The 20198-nt window shown below is 41.4% G+C and overlaps 1 protein-coding gene across 3 annotated transcripts in view; it reads right to left on the bottom strand.

Moving 5' to 3' along the window:
• Positions 1 to 1665: 1665 nt before the first annotated feature.
• Positions 1666 to 20198, bottom strand: part of kcnq4 (potassium voltage-gated channel, KQT-like subfamily, member 4) — a 61270-nt gene continuing 42737 nt past the window's right edge. The window contains exons 6-15 of one of the 3 annotated variants that reach the window (XR_014772028.1): positions 19332 to 19442; positions 18934 to 19029; positions 18749 to 18837; positions 17385 to 17510; positions 12774 to 13003; positions 12594 to 12693; positions 4316 to 4447; positions 3376 to 3514; positions 2500 to 2756; positions 1666 to 2353 (exon numbers count right to left, since the gene is read on the bottom strand). Coding sequence is in view for 2 of the 3 variants with exons in the window: in XM_084738774.1 (XP_084594900.1) it covers positions 2553 to 2756; positions 3376 to 3514; positions 4316 to 4447; positions 12594 to 12693; positions 12774 to 13003; positions 17385 to 17510; positions 18749 to 18837; positions 18934 to 19029; positions 19332 to 19442 (1227 nt within the window). In the remaining variant the exon portion in view is untranslated. Of the gene's footprint in view, positions 2757 to 3375; positions 3515 to 4315; positions 4448 to 12593; positions 12694 to 12773; positions 13004 to 17384; positions 17511 to 18748; positions 18838 to 18933; positions 19030 to 19331; positions 19443 to 20198 lie in introns of all 3 variants that reach the window. The other 2 variants (XM_084738774.1, XM_084738775.1) reach the window with 2 other exon arrangements.

Here is a 20198-nt window from a genome sequence, read left to right as displayed (position 1 = left end):
GTGTTGTTACAGTTGTGTCATCCATGATTCAACTTTACAAAAAAATGCTACATTTATTTAAAAATCATATCTAACTGAATTAAATACATTAACTTAAATCCTACATTCACTTAAACAAACAAAATCAAAATAAAAAAAAAACATAAAAATGTATTATCATAATTATGTTACCCAAAAAAATCGAGTGCATGAACATTATTACAGTAAAGAAAATCAAAATTGTACAAGACAAAAACGTGTTATGTTCATCAAGTGCCAAAGTATTTAAGTAAAGGAATTGCTTTCATTGTGTGTGTGTGTGTGTGTGTGTGTGTGTGTGTGTGTGTGTGTGTGTGTGTGTGTGTGTGTGTGTGTTTGTATGTGTGTGCATTCTCCAGTTTTGTCCACGAGCACAGAGCATTTACTGTGCATCAAACATGTCCAAGAAAGAACCAGAAAAGACAGCAGAGAGTAAAGTGGACTGGCGATTAAAATCAGTTTAACACCAACAGGTGCACACTGTCCATTTGTATTAATGCTGTAAGGCTGGAGCCATTTCCTAAGACACGTGCATTCATGAGGATAATGGCCTGGAATTCATGCGTTAGACCTGGACGCCTTACAGGTTGTTTAAAACTGGCCAAAAAAAAGTCTCTGCATCGTCTCCACGTCCTCTGACTGCAGGAGCACATAGCATCTGATGACTGTAAGAGTGAGAACTGTCCTCCTATAAGAAAGGCTGTGAAGTATTACTGACTGCCTGACCTGAGGCTAGAGGTGACCGATGAGGAGCAGTGCAGAAAACGTGACATAAATGTCTAAAATCTGACAGAATATCAGTGAGGTTTTATCTACAGGTCATGCATGTCTGGAGGGGCGGGCTGCAAGACAGAAGTTTAAAGGGCATCTTAAAAACATAAAGTCAGGTCACTGAAATATCCAAGGAATCTCTGAAACAGCTGGGCTCTACTAGAAGAATAATTTGGATCATCTGAAGTGGGATTGTTGTCTGTGTGTTACCTACAGTAGCCGGCAGTTGGCACGCCTCAAGTCAGGAGAGCAGAGGAGAACAAGTGTTGAAGCTAAGGAATGAACTCCCGTGGACAGAGTTAGTAACAAAATGTATTTTCACCACCTTCAGGCAGTCTTTTTTTAGACAGGAAGCCAAATATAGCTCTCTCTGCTATTTTACCTCATAGAACAGGTGACTTTCTAGTCTTCTTCTGCATCACTCATTTAGTGCGTTTCTGCTATTGTGTGACTTTGGTGAATCTGATCCTTTTAAAAAAAACAAAGTCACACAATAACATAAACAAACAAGCAACTCCTGTGTTGCTGCAAGGTAAAATGACTGATTCCACTTATGGAGACTGGCTGGTTTGGAGAGACAGATATTTGGCTAATACGTGTCACAAAAGGCTGTCTGACAGACTGGACTCAAAGTGGCTAAAATATCTTTTGCTGCTGACCCTGTCCATAGCAGTGCAGTACTTAGATTCCTACACTCCTCTTTGCTTATCTGAACTGGGGACGTACCAGCCAGCATATACTTAAAGTGATACACTGGCTGTTGATAAATATCTCATACATCCCTGCTTCAAATAATCCAAACTATCCCTTTAAATTCTACATAGTAGGAACATTCCTCACTTGAATGCCAGCCAAACAGGGAATAATATCTTGGGGTTTTCTTTTTTTTTTTTTTGCAAGTGGGCTTGTTGGAGACATAACATCTGAGAGAGGGAATAAAGATGAAAGCAAACAATGTACAGTACACATCAGTCACTCCGACACATTCTCCCAGCTCTGTTTGGGCAATTAAAGCAGGATTTACACGTTTAAAACTCCCTTATTTGGGCGAGAAGGTGTACCGCAGAGGTGTGGTGCTTTGGCGAGGTGGCTGTCAGCCCAGGTCTGACCGAGGGAGCAGATTATCTCTGTGTCGACGGCTCCATTAGTGCTTTTATCCGTTCATCTGGTGCTGTGGGACCCATTACATTCATCACAGTCTCAAGAACTGTAATGCCATCCAAACGTACTGAACAAATGACTGGCATGGCACTTGTCCGTGTCAACTGAGTCAGCAAACTCTCAGTCAGGTGATTCAAGCAGCCAAGAAAACAAGAAATGACGATGATTACTAGTCTCAAAGATTTACAAAAACTCAAAGCTTAAAGTCTCATTATCTACAGTTTGAAGCTTTAAAGTAGGCATAGATATATAGGATGAGGTGAGTGGGTGAAAGTGGTTCAGTAGTCAAGTCGTAGTTCATGTGTCCTTTCTTCATCTCTGTCCTCATCTCATGGGTTCAGAGGCGTGTGCGGTGAGCAGCTTTGGCTGAGACTCCTTGTCAGGTGGAGCCCTCTGGTGGCCTCTGGGAGCACATTCACGTCAGGAGAAAAGAGGTGAGGAGTGCAGATTTGAGATGGAGGGGGTAAAAAAAAAAATCATCCCAGACAGATCAATGAAATTACATGAAGAAAAGACATTAAGGTCGGACTCAGCCGCAGGAAGACGTACTGTAAAGGGTTTGTGTCTGTGTTCGAACAGCCCCAGGACTGCTCAGCTCACTGTCATTCCAAGTTGCCGCTCTCAGACATGGAGATGTTGAGCGTGTTCGCGGAGGGGAAGAGGTCTCTTTGGTCCGTGGGGCTGTGGTAGTCAGACGTCAGGTCGGGGTCCAGCAGGGTGGACAGAGTGAAGTTGGATGAGCCTTTCTTTAGGCACTGGGAGTAGAAGTTGAGCAGGAGGTCCAGCTTGTTCTCTATAGACTGGACCTAAACAAACACAAACACACACATACACACAGACTGGAATGTGTCAAGCTTCTTTGGCTCTCTGTTCCATCGGTCTGTCTAATGAGATGAAATGTATTTCTGGAGTCTTCTGTCCATGTTCTAAGCTAAATTTAAATGTTAAATTTAATGGTCACATTAGTTTCAATCTCTTATTTCCATAAATGCCCCTCTAGGGACATGTGTTGCAAATTAGCATCCACTATAAACACTGTGATACCTGCATCAGATAACTGTTTTATGTTTGTCTATGTATATTGCATCTGTCCCTATCAAACAAATCATAACTAAATGATGACATGGGTACACAGTAACATTTGTTATCTTTTTAAAACAACATATTTCATGAGCCTTAGCCATTTGCTGCCAAATCCTCTTGGGAGCAGAGAAAAGAAAGACTGCTGAAAGAGAAACCACAGAGCTAGCAGAACAGGGAAATTACATAATTCCCTGCTTTCAGTTGATTGCACTTCCTGGACTTTTTACAGCAACTTTTTTTAGATCTACCAGAATGAATGAAAGCAGTCCATTGAGATTTTGCACCTGATTCACATGTTTATACAGAGAACACAGCTCCACAAATGCTATGACGCTATGTTACCTGTTTCTCCACCTTAACTACACGTCCCATCATGCTTAACTCATCCAGGGGGTCCAGTTCTGGCGGCGTCTTCTCTCCCTTTTCGGGGCGTGCCTTTTTATCGGGCTGAACGGCTCCTCGCCCAATAATCTGGTCCACCCTGGTTAAACGAAAACATATGTGATGAAGATGTAGACAACCTCGGTTGCTGAAGTTGTTGACATTAACTTAAAGGATGTGTCTGTATCATAAACATGAGCTACACCCAGGAGCATGGACGGATTATGAGACAACAGGCTCCCCACCCCTCCTTTATAAGAGAACAACCACACTGAAAGAGACAGTTTCTCTTTGTAGTTGTTTTGCGTCACTTTGCGGTAGTTTTTTTGCCCCCTCAAAGTTGTTTTTTTCTCCTTGTGGTAGTTTTATGTTTCTTTGTGGCAGTCAAATAGACACTCTGGCCCCGGCGCCTCCTGAAACCTTGAGCCCCTGGGTGTCTGTCCAGTAGGCCTGTACAGTAATCCATCTATGCTGAGGAGAATGTTAGCTTAGCATAGCACAAAAACTGAAAACAGTAGAAAACAAGTAGCCTGGTTCTGTCCAAAGGTAACACAATCCACCAGCCAGCACCTCACTTTAAAAAACTCACTAATTAATTTGCATTTACAAATTAAAAATTCTAAACATTGTTTGCTGGTTTGTTTGGTGCAAAATGAAGTGTAAAAACAACAAGTTGTAATTTTACATGGGGTGATCTGCCAGGCTGGATATGATTGCCAGGTAGTCCCATTTCCCCATTTTCATATTTCCCAAAAAGTCAAACTTTTAACCTCTGACTCAGGTAAACTTAATTAATATTTTGAAATAGAAAATCTTACAACAGACACAGAGTTAGAGATTTTTTTTAATCAATGCAGCTTTCAAGCAGGAGAGCAGTCGTGGTTATTTGTGTGAAACCTACCGCATCTGCAGGCTCTTGATGCGGCCCAGCATATCCAGGTGTCCAGCAGAGTACTGCTCTATGACGTCCTTCACATCATATGGACGCAGCGTCTCCTTAAACTTCCTCTTGGCCACAAGGAACTTTAAGATCCTACACAAACACACAAACGCTGTTATCAGCCCTGTGAGAACCTTTAAAGAGCCTCACACAGCACATCCACGTATACGGATGTACAGTAAACCTTTGGAAAAATGCATGAGCAGGACAAACGACGCAGGAGACCCTGAAAATAACAAGATTAATTACAGTCAGAGTGACCTTATCATTCACACACAGCGCCATAAAGAGAGCAGTCACCCCTCGACTAAACCATGTGGATATATTGTGATGATGACAACATCTTCCAGAGACATTTGCTTATCAGTAAGTGCTGTTTCAGCAATTAGCACAAACACACACACACACACACATACACACACACACCTCTACCAGAGCTTGCCCCTGTTTCTGCTCTTTTCTCAGAATCGCAGCCATGTTGGTGCCACTGGTGAGACACGGTGCTCGAGGCATTTTACCCAAAAGTGTGGATCAGCCTCACACCAACTGCAACATCAATGCAGAAAAAAAGTCCTAAGGAATCCTATTAAGGGAAGGTTTTTAAAATCACCTAAATATGATCTCGGGCTGCCCTCTAATAGTCAACTAAACCAATATTCATAGTTGACCATACTTTCATTTATTTGTTAGTTGCAGGTGAAAAAAACACACACCTCAAATTGGGATTTTTGCAACACAGACCTTTCTTTCTGGGGCACTGCTGCTAACTGTGCTGTAGCTGCCATTTGCAATTTTTCTCAGTTAGCAGTCTTATGTGATACAGTCTCTGAGATCAGTGGAGGCTGATTTGAATGAGAATAAAGTACCTGAGGGGATTTAACATTACGCACTCTGACTCCAGGGAAGTTGAAGACACGGTGGATTCAGGCAGTGACAGGATGAGGTGGTCGGGAGGTGAGTTTGTTACTTAGCGAGATAATATGTAAGTATATATCATCCGTCGTGTTGATAAGTCGACAAGTATTTGTTTTTTTTTTTTTGGCCTGCTTGCCCCTCTGATGGCAACGTCTAATCTTGCCCCTCATCGCCATATTATTAACTAGTATAATGGGTATTATCATATTATCTTGGGCCTTTTTTCTTTTACTTACTTATAAAAATATAGAGTAAAATAAAGCGCAACCATTTTTTCCATGGGCGCAAATGGGAAATTGTGCCATTACCAATTTCAGTAATTTTTCAACACTTTCCTCCACTTGGATTTCTTAAGACTTTTGATATGTTATAAAAGACAAATTTATGACACTAGAACAGTTGAAGGAGTTTCTGCCACAATTTGTGTGGGGTCATGTCACATAATGCCTGTACCACAGCTGCTCCCACTCCCAGTGCACTCAGCTCATCATCACCACCCACGTCCCGATGTCGGGGAACCACACTGAGGAATGTCGACCCAGCACTCCTGCACCATCACTGACAACATCCTCTGCCAGAGTCGGCCTGGTCGGACATCGTGCTAGAGGGAGTGGAGGATGTGCAAGAGATAATGGGAAGGGAGCGGAAGAAAGTTTAAGTGTGTGTGTTTGTGTGTGTGTGTGTGTTGGGTGGGTCATTCAATTCCATTCTTATCACTTATGCGATAGGCAGCTCAGAGATGCTGGCTCCGCAAGAAGGCCTGGAAACACCAAGTGTAAGCGAGACAAAATATACACACCCAAGCTGTCATCTCGTCCTGTGATGGATTGCGCTACAAGTCAAGCTGTGTGAGATGGAGGGAGTGGGAGCAAGGAAGGTTTTTTTTTTTTTTTTACGAGGGAATCCTATCTCGCACAACCAGACGACTAAGTCCACTATAATACTCCCACTTCACTTGACAGGACGAAGAAAAGAAATCACATCAAAGGTCTGAGAAACAGGAGATCAGAAACACTCAGCTGTTTTCAGAAAACGTCATACACACGCAAAACTACAAATGCACCTACACATGCAACTATGTACACAGTAACACAACTACACACACATGTGCTAAGCAGGAGCAAGTGAAATCTGAACTCTGAGAGAGGGGTCAGTTTCTGAAATAACCAGTGTAACCTTTGTTGAGGTCTGCAGCGTTTGCATTTACAGTACACAGTTTTGTGTAGAGACCGGCGCTGCAACAAAGAAGAAGAGAAGGTGTGAGGGGAAGGAGAAGAGGAGGAGGAGGAGTGGTGGTCTACAGCTGGCGGCGTAGCAGCCGTCAGTGCACTCATCCCCCTCCTGCAGCAGCTCTCTGGTTCTTGATGACTCCTGCATTTGGGGTATTTTTGCAGGCGGTCTTTTCTTATTTTGCAGGTAGATGCAGATTTTTTTGCCAGGGTGGGTCTCAGGTGTGGGTAAAAGAAAAGGTTGGGAGAACTGGGGGCGGGGGCTTTTGATTTGGATCCTCCAAGGGTTTCTCCAGAATGCTGACTCTCTTTCTCGGTCGATGAAATGGCTTTAATAATATACGGTCAGGTTTGACTGTGGAAAACTTCCAGCTCCGGTGCAACAGTCACTGGCAGTGTGCACTCTTAGACATAAGGGCTCAAAAAGGGTTCTTCTTGAAGGGTTAAGGTTCTACCCAGAACTATTGACCTCTGAAGATTTTTGAAGAAAGCGTTCATTAACGATTCTTTGTAAGACTAAGAATTCCATGAAGAACCCTTTTAAACCACAAAACCCTTTTGGGAAGAAAGAGTTCTTATAAAGATTGTTGAAATCCTTGAAGAACTCTTTCATCAAGCGTAATAAAACATACAAACATAAAAGGATTCTCAGTAGAACCTCCGGGGTGGACTCTAGATAAAACACTTGGGATATAAAAAGGTTCTTGAAAGAGACCCAGAAGTAGGATCATTGGAATATAAAAGGGTTCTCAGTAGCATCCCCAGGTGGGTTCTAAATGAATCCCTTGGAACATAAATTCTCAGTAGAAACATTTATGGTTCTAGATAGCACCTTTATTTCTGAGTGTAAAGCACAGTTGGCAAGGCTCACTGGAAGATATTACTCCTTGCTAATGTTAGCAAGTTGAGACGTAAAAACGCAGAGATGACTGGGGGGACAGGAGGTGTCATCTGTGCCCTGAAATGCTTGCATAGCTAGTCCAAATATTTTTGCAATTCAGCAAAGGTGGATCCCTGATATTCTCCAATGCCAAGGTTTTATCTGTGACTTAAAGATGACTGTTATGCTGACACGAATCCTACGTGGGCCAACTAGGGTGAGGCACTGCAGGGGCAAGTCTGATTCTTCGCTAGATTAGACTGCCGACCTGCTAAGTGAACAAAATGTAACATACAAGTGCCGGTGTGTGTATTCAGTCATTCTTACAGAGGAATATACTACGTAAACATTTTTGAGTTTAAAAATATTACAGCTGAAACACTACAAAAACTGATGACGGTGACCAAAGATGAAATGGTTATAAATAGTAAGCATGTCCGAACTATTTATTTAATAAAGCAGGAGCGTCATCCAGGACTGCAAATGTGCAGAAATTTTGTGTTTTATGCAGTATTGGATTTGTTCATGAGGAGAGTCACAGTAGAGAGAGCACAGAACGATATCAGGCCTTGTTCTCCCATCTTCCTCCTTGCTTCTTCTTTGCCTCTCTCCCTACGCACACAAACAGAACACTGTACACATTTATTCAGGCAACCAGGCACTGATAAACCACATGCATCTTTCTAAACTGAAGCCTCAGCACTAAGGCCTGCTGCAAAATTCTGTTTCACAGACATCAATCATGAACCTCGCTAAGACGCTGCGTGTGTGTTTGTGTGTGTGTGTGTGTGTGTGTGTGTGTGTGAAGCACCTGCTGTTTACACACCTGCACTCTCTACAGGAACTCCGTCTCTTTATTGTCTGCAGCACAGAGCAGCTGAGGTCAGAGCTATCTGCTGAGTCAAGTGCAAACCTGAGGTGAGGTCATATGATACGCTATCAGTGGCATAACGATATCAAACAATAATATATCATGCTGTATCCCAGGACCGGAAAATATCTAACTGCTGTATACCAACAAAAAAGAAACGTTCAGTTTAGAACATAGCACCAGGTTCAGACAGCTGAGATGTTTTACTGACGAGGACCATGTTCTTATTTATGTTACATGATTTGGGCTGGGTATTAATACTTGTTACCTTTAAGTAGTATCAAGTAGTATAAAAACTTATCCAGTCATATGACATCTGGATTCACCACAGGAACTAAAACCCATACAGTCTGTGGTGTGGTGATGTCGAGTGTGGTGTATTTGACGTAGCTGGCAGTTCAGTGCGCCAAGATGCCACCAAATTGTTTGAAAATATGACTACGCACCTATGTTTTCTGATAACAATAAATACATAAAATGAGGAAGGATTACATCATGATTGCTTCAAATCACATGATGGCTGTTGAATAAAGGAAAAAAAGCAGCAAATGAAGTACCAATATCACTTTGAGGATACTGGTATTGTTACTGGTATCATATTTTTTTAAATGATACCCAGCTCTAATTATGATCGTAGTCATAGTAAAGATTATAACACAATATCTACACACAGCAGAATTTAAGAAAATACTGCTTCGAGAGCATAACAACTGAGAATGTAACAAATTTTAAGCATATTAAGTTCAAACAGTATGCAAAAGAATGAATGCTCAGACAAAAGCAGTATTAAGAGTGATAGGAGTGTTACAGTTCCTCTATTTTTTCTTTTCCTTTTCCCCAAACATTTTGGACAGGTGCGGTTACACCGTGTCCTGTAGAAATGACGTCACTGTGAGGTGCGTGCGCATCCGTTGGAGTAGTTAATTATGGGATGAGTGCAGGTGTGCATGGAGTGTGCTGAATGACTGAGTACCGAGACGGCAACAGAGACTCCAGCTTTCGTAGGGCTCCGCTAAGGACACGCTGCAGCTACACCATCTACTGTACTTTTGTTGCGAAAACCAAATCTTTAATTCTTCAGGATCCATCCAAAACCAGTCTAACTTGAAATGAAGAAACAAGGCAGAGCTCGCCACTCAGGGGAACAGAGACCAGCGCTGGTGAGGCCTGGACCAAGGCCTGCTAATCGGTAAGCTAACCCGCCAGTTTTCCCTCTTCAACACACTCCAGTTTAGGGCGAGCGTTAGATACTTCTAAGTATAACCCCTGGACTCGACTAGTCCATAACAGCAGGGATGAACATAAAAGTTAAATCAGACCTATGATAACCAGCAAATAACAAATAAATAAATGAGAAACAGACTAAACATTCAGTGTTTCCCAAACTTTTTACAGTCTTGTAACCGTCTGTATGTTCAATGTCCAGCTAATGTTAATAAGCTCCATCTACACCTATATATAGAGAGAGAGAGCCAATATACATAAAATATGAAACTGTGAAATAGTTAAGGAGAAAGATGTGTTTGAGAGGACACACATAACTTTGCAAAGTTTGGCTGAATTTGAGAGTCTGAGTCTTAAATCATTTTCCACACAGTCTGTGCCTGTACTTTGAAACACTTTTTTTTTTATCCCACTTACCCTCTACATTACTTCACATACTAGCTGAGGGTATATGTGCTCCAGTTTGGAAATAGGGGGTCTAAGTGAATCATACAGGATGAAAAAATACACAATTTGGGGAAAAAAAACAGCTTTATCAAGGATACCAGTGCTGACTGCAACTGATGCTCCCAAAACATTTATGGACTGCTAGAGTGCTCAGTTAAATTTCAGCATTGCTAACTTTGCCCAGATTACATCTACCTTTTACAGATTTTCTTTGGTATTTGTCTTTATTAGACACTGATGTTGTAGATACACGAGCAGCGAGAAGGGGATACAACATGCAACAAAGATCCCTGCATGGAACCGAGCAGATGATGATGTGATTATACGTTATACATCTTAACAGCTGGGCCACCAGGATGCCCACAGACACACCGTTTACTTCCAGGCACACACCCACTTCACTCAAGAGCTTCACACAAACCACATCACAGTACCATGAGAAATGCTGTGAGGGAAACAGCTCTGACATCAGGGACCAGGAACAGAGTCGCTATAATCCGCTCTCATCAAACCTCTCTGGAGACCAGTGCAGCCCCAACACCAGATGTTTGCTAACAGTTGTAGTTTTTTTCTGCCACCATCAGTGAAAACCTTTACGCAGTTACTCTACAAATGTGTGTGTGTGTGTGTGTGTGTGTGTGTGTGTGTATATATGCATGTGTCAGGAGGAGGTTGCATTCAAGATATTGTTGGAAACCCTATGGGAAATTTGCGCATCTAAAACAGAAAGTTGTGTATTTTTGCATTGTACACATCATGATGAATTATTAAGTATTATAATCGTGGTATACACTTGCCAACATAGCATTTCTTCATACACACTTTCCATGGATCATAAGTGCAACTAGTGCATTGTTTTTGTTTTCCTGCATGACTCTTAATGAAGAGGGCCGTAATTCAATTCAAATAATTCATTCAAAGTGTCTAAGCACAAACCGTGTAAGGACATCCACTACTCATATACTACAGTAACAATACATTAAAGCTTATAGCCAATGAATTACAGGAAGACCTGACATGTTTTTAATCAATTGTTATCACAGTTGTCCTTGTCTAAACTGAACAATATCATTTGTCTCTGTACGGTCATTATGTACTGTGATCCTCCAGCTGGACTGTGTGTGTGTGTGTGTGTGTGTGTGTGCGTCTGTGTGTGTGTACTAAAGGCCACCCTATCACGCTACCTTACACATGACCGGACTGAATGAGCTGAGCGACAAGGTCACACAGGGGAACTAACCCTGCCTGCAGTAGGGCTCAGTTTCCTCTCCTAAGTGGACATTTCTCCTCCGTCAGCTGAATCTGCACACGCCAGTGCCTAAACGGACGAGCAGCAAGTTGTTCACCCATTAATGCACGCTGTAAGAAGAGCCCACGGTCTGGATACACATGCATATGTTGTTCATCCGACCAAAGTGACCTTATTCTATCAGTGACCAGGGGAACAGCTGCACCAGCTTGCACCTTAAGGAGCCGAGTCAGTAATACCCTGAGATACTGTCCAAAAAGTCCTTTGCTAAAGTTCTGAATACAGCTGAACCCTTAAATTGTGCCTTACAATTTGTTGGAGCACATTTTGAGTTGTGAAGATGCAATGATCTGTATTTAACTCAACCTAATTGAGCCATTTCCAGAACTTGGCTTAAGTATGTTATATCCAAAAATATGCCAGGAACACCCTGAAGTTTTCAGCACTAAATTTCTTATAAACATGCTCTAGCTTAGTAGCACTGTCCATTACTGTAATAGTATAGGTAATATTGCTATCAATTCTTTAAAGGGACAGTTCATCCTAAAATCAAAAATCCATATTTTTCCACATACCTGTGCTATTTATTCATTTTGATTGTTTTTATGTGAGCTGCTGAGATTTGGAGGCCATAGCCATGTCAGCCTTCTCACAGATATAATGGAACTAGATGGCTCTCAGTTTGTGATGCTCAAAGCACCCAAAAATATATTTGAAAAATCAGAGACAGCTATGTCTCTCTCCAAGAATCATGACCTGGTACCTCAAGATAACCCACAGACTTTGTTGAGAGCGGTTTCATGTAGGAACTACTTTCTTTGCAGTAGATTCTACTGTCGAAGGATATTAAATAGCCTGAAGAGCCAGAAAGTTCATGTGTTGTTTGGCAACACGGCCAGCAGCTCAGCAGCTCAGCAGCTCTGTCTTCCTGTAGATTTGTCTCTCTTCTTTTTATCCTGTTCTAGGAGTCTATTGTTCCTGTTATTAACGCTGATGCTGACGTCGAGAACCTGTACTGGTTCCTAACTGGTCAGTACCAAAATATCAATAAGCTCCCAGACAAACAATGCTGCAATCAGTATTTATGTAGCATTTTTTAAACAGCTGACAAGGCAAAATGTTCAAAAGCGTGGCTTCACTTGACAAAATTTGATGAAATGTAGATTGCAGAAAAAAGCAATAACTAAAGAAAAATGTAAGATATTTCCACAAAAAAAAGTAATAATAAAATCTTTTCACATCTTTTCGTGTCATGTTTTTTTTCTACGTTTTGCACCAAATTATGGTCAGTAGTATCAATAAGAGCACTGCTACATACTTTACTGTATTGGAATTGATCAGAAGTATCAGTATGATTATCAATAAAATCCTATGCCCATCCCTGCTGTTGTTTTAACAAACCCACTGCTGATGGCAGGACTCACCTGACAGCCCGTATGAGTGTCTTCACTGCTGGGATCACCTCCTCCATGGCCACGTCACAATATGGTTTGTCCTCCACACTGTCCTCCCCGACCCCTTCCACTAAGCCCAGACACAGGGACAGATGTTATTACGCAGAAATTATCCTTGTGAGTGTGTTTGAACATGTGTTTGTTGCCTACCATCAGCAGGTGGACGTGGTTTGAGGCGGAGGGAGGTGCGGAAGCGTGTGCGGTCATTAAAGCTCCAGCTCTTCTGGACCTTCCCTGGGCTGGTGGCCTCGGGGACGTTCTCCTGGCTGGGAGAGCGGCGGACGCTGGAGCCCGGGGGCAGCGGTGACGCCTTGTTCCGAATGGTTTGGGACGATCGGGAATTGTTCATCCTGATACGATCCCGGAAGCCCATTTTACTGCTGACAGTGAGGATAAAACAGTCAAACAACTGAAGGTATTCATTTCAGATCATGACAGGCACTGGGGTTTTTTCTCAATGATCACAATGTCCATGCCTTTGACCTTAACGGGGAAACTAAGCTGTTGTATCCTGGGAGTTTAGGGAAGCAGCAGCCTGAGCTTGTTAGAAAAGAGTTTGTTAGTGAATTAACACAAAAATATGGCCTCTGACTTTTATAACAGTCATCAACAAACAGACAAAACAGGGACACAAACAGACATTTACATTTCATCTCAGCGAAAGACAGACTAGCTGACATATCACGGAGGCAGTTTGACCAGAGGGACCACTCGATATCGCTAAAAACTGATTCTGCCCTGAGGATTTGCTCATTTAATGTGCCTATCATAGCACCTGATTCAGCAAAATCACACTGAAACCTGATTCAAGACTTGCAGGAGTGCTGGGATGGCGGAAAATGTTCCACCCACCATCAGAATAAAGACACGCTTCCTTAATCCGTTCAACAGAGTGAATAAGCATCAAAATATCGCCTTCAAAGCATAGACGTACAAAGAGGTGTCTCATTAAGTACTCTCTATACCACTCACCATAACATGTGAGGTCATCTATTTACAAGAAAGCTATTTGGCAGCCATTGACTGCTAACGCTGCCGTTATGGCATGCTCCTGAGACCACTCCTCCTCTGCAGCCACTTAAATGTTGCACACCGTCACGGATCCATAAGGCAATGCAAACCTCATGCACCACAGAGCAATTCCTGCCCAGTCGTTCACCCCCACATTTTTACGATGATATACTCTTTGTTGTGCGTGACGTGTGTTATGGCCGGCCATTTAAATTAAAATTTAAATAGTTAAGGGATGTTAGTGGAAAACAGCATTTCATACAAGCAGGCTGAAATGCATCAGGTAAACTGGGGGAAAAGGGGAAAGACAGAGTGAAAGACCTTTGCATGCAGTCCAATGATTTGGATGCATTCAGGACCATGAGCTTCACTGAATCTCTCCAAATCATGTCAAGAACATGGCATGCAGAAAGTAACATTGATCACTTAAAAACCTTTTAAAAATACAGCACAAAAAGGAAGGTAATATTACTAATCTGCCATAGGAAAAGCATGCTGAATCATTTAAACCTTCTCTCCAAGAAGGCACTATAAATGAGGCAAACAACTGAATTGAAAACATAAAGCAAGTCAAGAGTGGGGCAATTCCTCTGACTTCAGCTCCATTTGACTCTTTCTAAGTCCTGGCCCTTTTTGCTCTGTTCTCCGATAACAGTTGAGCAAGCTTGGTACCCAGCAGAACCTCAGTTTCTCCTCTCCAGTTAAAAGTGTTTGTATACGCCGTGTGCTAGGATAGACTATGCTGAAAAGAAAACTTGCTAGGTAATCCAGGCTTTGACATGAACCATGGCCCTAAGACCCGTGGCCACAAAACTTACTCTGTTGCCACCAAATATTCTACGAAGGTGGGCCCCTGCAAATACCAAGTTTTATCCACATACTGCAAGCCTTCACCAAAACTGTCTTCACCAACACAACATTACAGTTCAGATTTCTTTGCACCATTTAGTTCAACATTCGATGAAAACAGCCAACAATACTTGTGGCCGGCTATCCACCGTTATGTCAAAGCTACTGGAGAATGAGCTTACCAAGCCTACTCACACTGCTAACATAATACTTATTGAAGAATCAGAAACACAAAAGATGGACTATGAAAACTCAAAACGGGCTGCCAGTCTCCTCAACCAGCCAAGAAGTCTATTTCATTTTTATTCCATAACAATGTCTTCAGGAAACACCACATCACAGAAAAGCAGGTAACACAAGTGTCATATCCGTTTGTATTAAGCTGTGTAAAATTGCCTTTTCTTTATTGTTTTTATATAGGTTTATATTTGAGCCCCACAAAATGTAGTTTGGCCAGTTATTCAAAATCTTAAAAATTATTAGTGTCTCCTGTAATCTAATCCTTATAATCCATATTAATCATTACCTAGCAAATTGCACCTTTTGCTAACTTAAGATGTGTGTGTGTGTGTGTGTGTGTGTGTGTGTGTGTGTGTGTGTGTGTGTGTGTGTGTGTGTGTGTGTGTGTGTGTGTGTATACACCTTAATTGGTTTGGGTCATTTGGGTTGGTTAGGTTTAGACATGAGGAGTGTGATTGTGATTGGATAGGATTAGGGTAAGAATATCAGGGTAAGCCAATCAGAGGCAGTTATGCCTTTGCCATCCAGGGGAAAAAATGTTGCCTACAGTAAACAGGAAAGGAGGAAGTTCAGTCATAATGTCGACCTGGTACCAAGCTTACTCAACTGTTATTGGAGCACTGAGCAAAAGGGGCGGGAGTTAGGAAGGGTTAGTTTAGGGATAGTTCCGGTTTATTTTTCAGCAAATGTTCTATTTTCTCATTTCATCAGAGATGTTTCATGAAGCATTTGATGATGCTTAAAAGAAGCATATCTTTTTGTCATGTCGTCACAGTCATAAACCATCCAGGACTTGTGTTTTCAACACATGGTTTATCATGACTTTCAAGCCAAACCAAGCAAACTCAGCTTTAGTTTCTCCAGCACACAAGACCAAGCTGGAAAAACATTCTTTGAGGAAAGAAGGGCACAGCATCTCTTTACAGGAAAGGATGCACTCAAGCATTTGTGGACCAGAGTACAGTGCCTGTTAAAAGTATTTAATCGGTATGTCCAGGATATGGTTGGCAATTTTAATGTAGCTAATTATTTAATGAATTATTCAACATAAATTCTGAATGTTTCGATGTCTTAACAGAAAAAAACACTGAGCAAACTGCTGTGCCGGTCCACAAATATTTGAGTATTTCAGGCAAAGTGAGCAGGTTGTGTAAGTTAAAAGGAGCAGTAGGAGTGCTGTTATTTGATTTGGTTTTAGCGTGCCCCGTGCACAGGCTTGTAGCCGTGGATACCTCTGCTTGCGGCCAGCGTGAATCCGGAAGAGACCCCGTTTTTTAGAAAGGAGTTGACTGGGGAGACACACAAGGCAGAGGGAGAGAGGGTGAGGGGAAGAGAGGAGTGGAAGAAGGTGGGGAGGAGGGTGAAGGAGGACGAGAAGTCCTGGGACACAACCTGGGTACATGGTGAACCTGTGAGGATAAAATGTAGCAGAGGAGGAACCAGGGAGAGAGGGTGAGGTGTGACATCTCAATACTCCAAACTGCCCTTTCCTTTCCTGATCTTGCCTTACCTAAAGGCATAAGTATTTGTTGATACCGATACCAATCTGATACCATCTTTTTTCCGTGTCTTAAACAACTAAGGTGTTTATACAACTCAAACTGTGAAACAAATATTTTATTCCCATTAAAGAAGAAATACACAGCCCACAATATGACTTATTTATGGGATACTGCTGCTTCTTTTTATTTTAACTTTTACATACAGAACTTTTAGCAAATTTTGACAGGTCTCACTCTCGTTCTAGCCACTTTTCTTGTGAAACATGCTGCTTATCTCTGTTAAATGAGATATATCTATCTTTATGGCATATTGCTCAATCTGTAGTTAACTTAGTATGGACCGTATCAGATTATACTTTTTTTTAACCCCTATATCCGATCCAGTGATTTTGAGTTGTGATTTTATTTTCAGACAAATAATGAGTATCAAATTGGCACATCCCTGTGGAAAATATACTTCTGAGAGGCAGTTTTGGATTATGGAGACACAGAGAGAGAGAAGTGAGGAGGTGTTTTTGAAGGATCATGCAAAGGTAGTAGGTTTCATCTGAGTATATACATCAAGAGAGCCCATTAGACATCATAAGGTAACAGCAGCACCTCAAATCGAAGACATTTCTACCAGCAAAACTTTCATCTAATTCATGCATAAGTCTCTTAGTCCCTTCATTAACCTAGCAAACCTGCTCTAACTACTTGCTTGGATACGCTTAAATCAACAAGCACAGCTCTTGACTTGAAGAACAAACCTGCATGGAACTTCTGCCTTCCTGAGAACAGATGAAGGATGGAGGGTGGACGGCATGGAGAAAAAGATACGATGGAAATAAAGGGAAAGAAAGAGGGACACAGGAAGAGGCAACCGGTGAGTGAACAGCGGGAGGCGGTGGAGATGGCAAGAGTATGAGCTAAGCAGACAAAGATGCGGAGAAGCAGGGGGGCCTGTAACACAGTGGTCTCAGAACAGCGTTAGTGAAACATCGTTAGAAACACACAACACATCCATGCAGAAAGCTCCGGGCAGCTTAATTTTCTTTGTATACCTGTTGATGTTGATGTGTTGTACTGTTTTGATTGTGTGTGCGAGAGAGCATGAGTGTAGGTAGACTTTTGGCCATCTGTTTGGATGTACTGTGAGGCTGTGTGGCGGGGTGCGTACCTGTCCCCCGACAGGTAGGGGGAGCTGTAGGGCCGCAGCCCAGACAGCAGCGTGTGGTAGGAGTTGTGGAGAAGCTTCTTGGTGTTACGCTGTCGCTGGAGGTGACTGAACAGTAGCGTCAGTTCTCTGACACCCCACGTGCAAAAATAAACACAAAAACAAAAAAAAAACACATGACAAATGAACCAAAAAACAACAAAGTATGAAAAACTCACAAAAAGGCCAAACCAATGGTCCAAACGCTCAAAAGAAGAGGGATACTTAAGAGAAATAAGATAATGATTGTAATGATTGTATTTAAGATATTGCAAAGTTTTCACTTATGGTAAAGGAATAGTTCAGATAATTTGAAGTGGGGATGTCTGAGGTACTTATCAATAGGATGTCAGTAGCTACAGTAGGTGGTGATCCACACACCCCCAGAAGCAAAGAGGTGTAGCAGCACTGCTGTGGACAGGGTCAGCAACTAAATGGATTTTAGCCACTTAAAAAACACGTCCACTTAAAATGATCAAAATAAGTTTACGTGTTAGCCTTAGTTAGAATATTTTCACCGCATTACCTTGTCCTCCTCTATCACTGCCGCAGGCTGTTAGTTTGATTGTGTGACTTTGGTGTTTGAAAAAGTTAGTTCAGGTTCACTAAAGTCCCATAATAACACAAATAAACTAACAGATCAAGGCAGCAGTAGATGAGCAGTTCTTTTCTGTTCTGTAAGGTAAAATTACTGATTTCGTCCAAGGAGTCTGGTTGTTGAGGAGAGAGCGATATTTGTTTTACATAATGGCAGTGAAGTGAAGGGGTGAAAATATTTCAAAAGCACTGTACACTACTGCGTGCCAACCTATTGTATAGACTCAATGAGTACCTCATACAACCACACATCAAATAATCCCAACTATTTCTTTAATGTAAAAGAGATGTTTCTATTTGTGTTTCTCATGTTCCCCTCCTTTTAAGCAAATAAAATTAGTCAAATTAATACATATGCAAAATATAAGAAACCACTGCGTAGAACTAAAGTAATGAAAATGTAATTGAATAGTGGTGGCAGAAGAAATTTTTAAATTGAGAGGAAACACCAATTCTTCTTATTTAAAACCACCACTGTACAAATTTAACTAAAAATGATTCTTGGTTGACAAAAGGTTGCATTTGCAGTATGTAATGTCTTTTTTTTTCTTCACAATAATATGAATGTATGAGCAGGAATAAAACAACGAATCACTAATTATTGTACACAGTTCTCTCAGATCTCTGTCTGCCTTTATTACAACACTTCAAACAAAGAACCAGAGACGACCACATATTTCTGACATTTGAATCCACTCAGAGCTGAACATGGAGACAGATGGAGAACCTACCTGAACGAAGGCAACATGCTGTCATAGAAGTACCATGTAGCTGTTAGGTAAGAGTGTTTGGCATCTGTGGAGTAGAGACGCCATGCAGCCTAATGCACAACACAGAAACACAAAGTGAAAGTTAACCAAACTGCACCTCAATTGCGACTTTATAAAAACATAATATTAGAAACTGTGGCTGTTACCTGTATCAGGTTGGCAGCAGGCATCCTCCTCTTCTCAAAGTGCTTCTGCCGGTGCTGCTCTTGCACCTTCAAGGCAAAACCTGACCCCAGGATTCCCTGAGGATCAAAACAAAGTTATGATAAATCAACTTTAATTATATATCACCTTTCATACAAACATGCAGCCACAAGTGCTACACAGAGCAAGATTAAAATAGCACGGACAAAAAGTAAAAACAAAGGGATAAATAGTATTAAAACCAATGATTAGGTCTTAAAAACTAAGGCAACAAATGACGAGCCAACTTAAATAAAAAAAACAGACTAAAAGATATGTCTCAATCTTCCTTTTAAAAATGTAAGTAACAGGGTTGTGAGCAAATATAGTTTACATGTGTGAATATATTTAGGAGACTCACAGCAGGCAGGGCAAAGAAGGAGACTCCCAGAAGAGCGAAGCCGGCAGCTAGGAGCCGTCCCTGCCAGGTACGGGGGGTCTTATCACCGTAGCCAATAGTGGTTAGAGTAATCTGAGTGGGTGAAAAAAAAGATGATCTCACACACACAACATGATAACAAAATGCGAACAGTTATCGGGCCGACACACTGTATTTGTCTTTGTGTTTACTTCCAAACACAAGCAAGCCATTTGTTTAATTCTTAAAACTTGGCACACGAGCAAAAGTTATTCACAGAACAAACATTACACCCTAGAAAATATTTCTTATAAAACTAAAAGTGATTTACATGTCCTTTGCATCATTTTAAGTCTACAGGAATGTTTTGCCATGTTTTGGTTGTGTAGACATCATCAGTTTTATGAATCATGTTACTGGCAATGAATGTTTGCAAGTACATTGAATCAGACATTCAGTTTGGCATCAGTTATTTAACAACACTTAAAATAATACACATATTTTATATATTACTGGTATTATTCTAATTTTAAAGCCAGAGGTGCTGTTTAGTTTCAGCTACCCAGCATGTACACCACTATTTCTTTAGAAATTGCTTTCTCTAGTTTGCTTGGTTGTTTTATATCACACTAGATGTTTGGTTTTGGTGCTGCAATTCCCTTAATCCAAAACAATTTCTCCTATGGTAGATAACTAAAAAGTTACTTCACCTTACAGAGGTATTTTCTGGTGTCATTGCTGCTCAGAAAACAATATTAGCAGTTAGCTATTTTAATGACTAAAGTACACACAACGACAGTAACGTCTGTGAGTCAAGTCTCAAACATCTGTTGATGCCTGGCAGTTCCTCTGAATGGAAACTCTATACCT

This window comes from Lutjanus erythropterus, chromosome 16 (genome assembly GCF_056507025.1).
Source record: "Lutjanus erythropterus isolate fLutEry1 chromosome 16, fLutEry1.hap2, whole genome shotgun sequence".
NCBI lineage: Eukaryota > Metazoa > Chordata > Actinopteri > Lutjaniformes > Lutjanidae > Lutjanus > Lutjanus erythropterus.
Note: the sequence above shows the minus strand (reverse complement) of the source record. Positions and strands in the feature narration are given on the sequence as shown.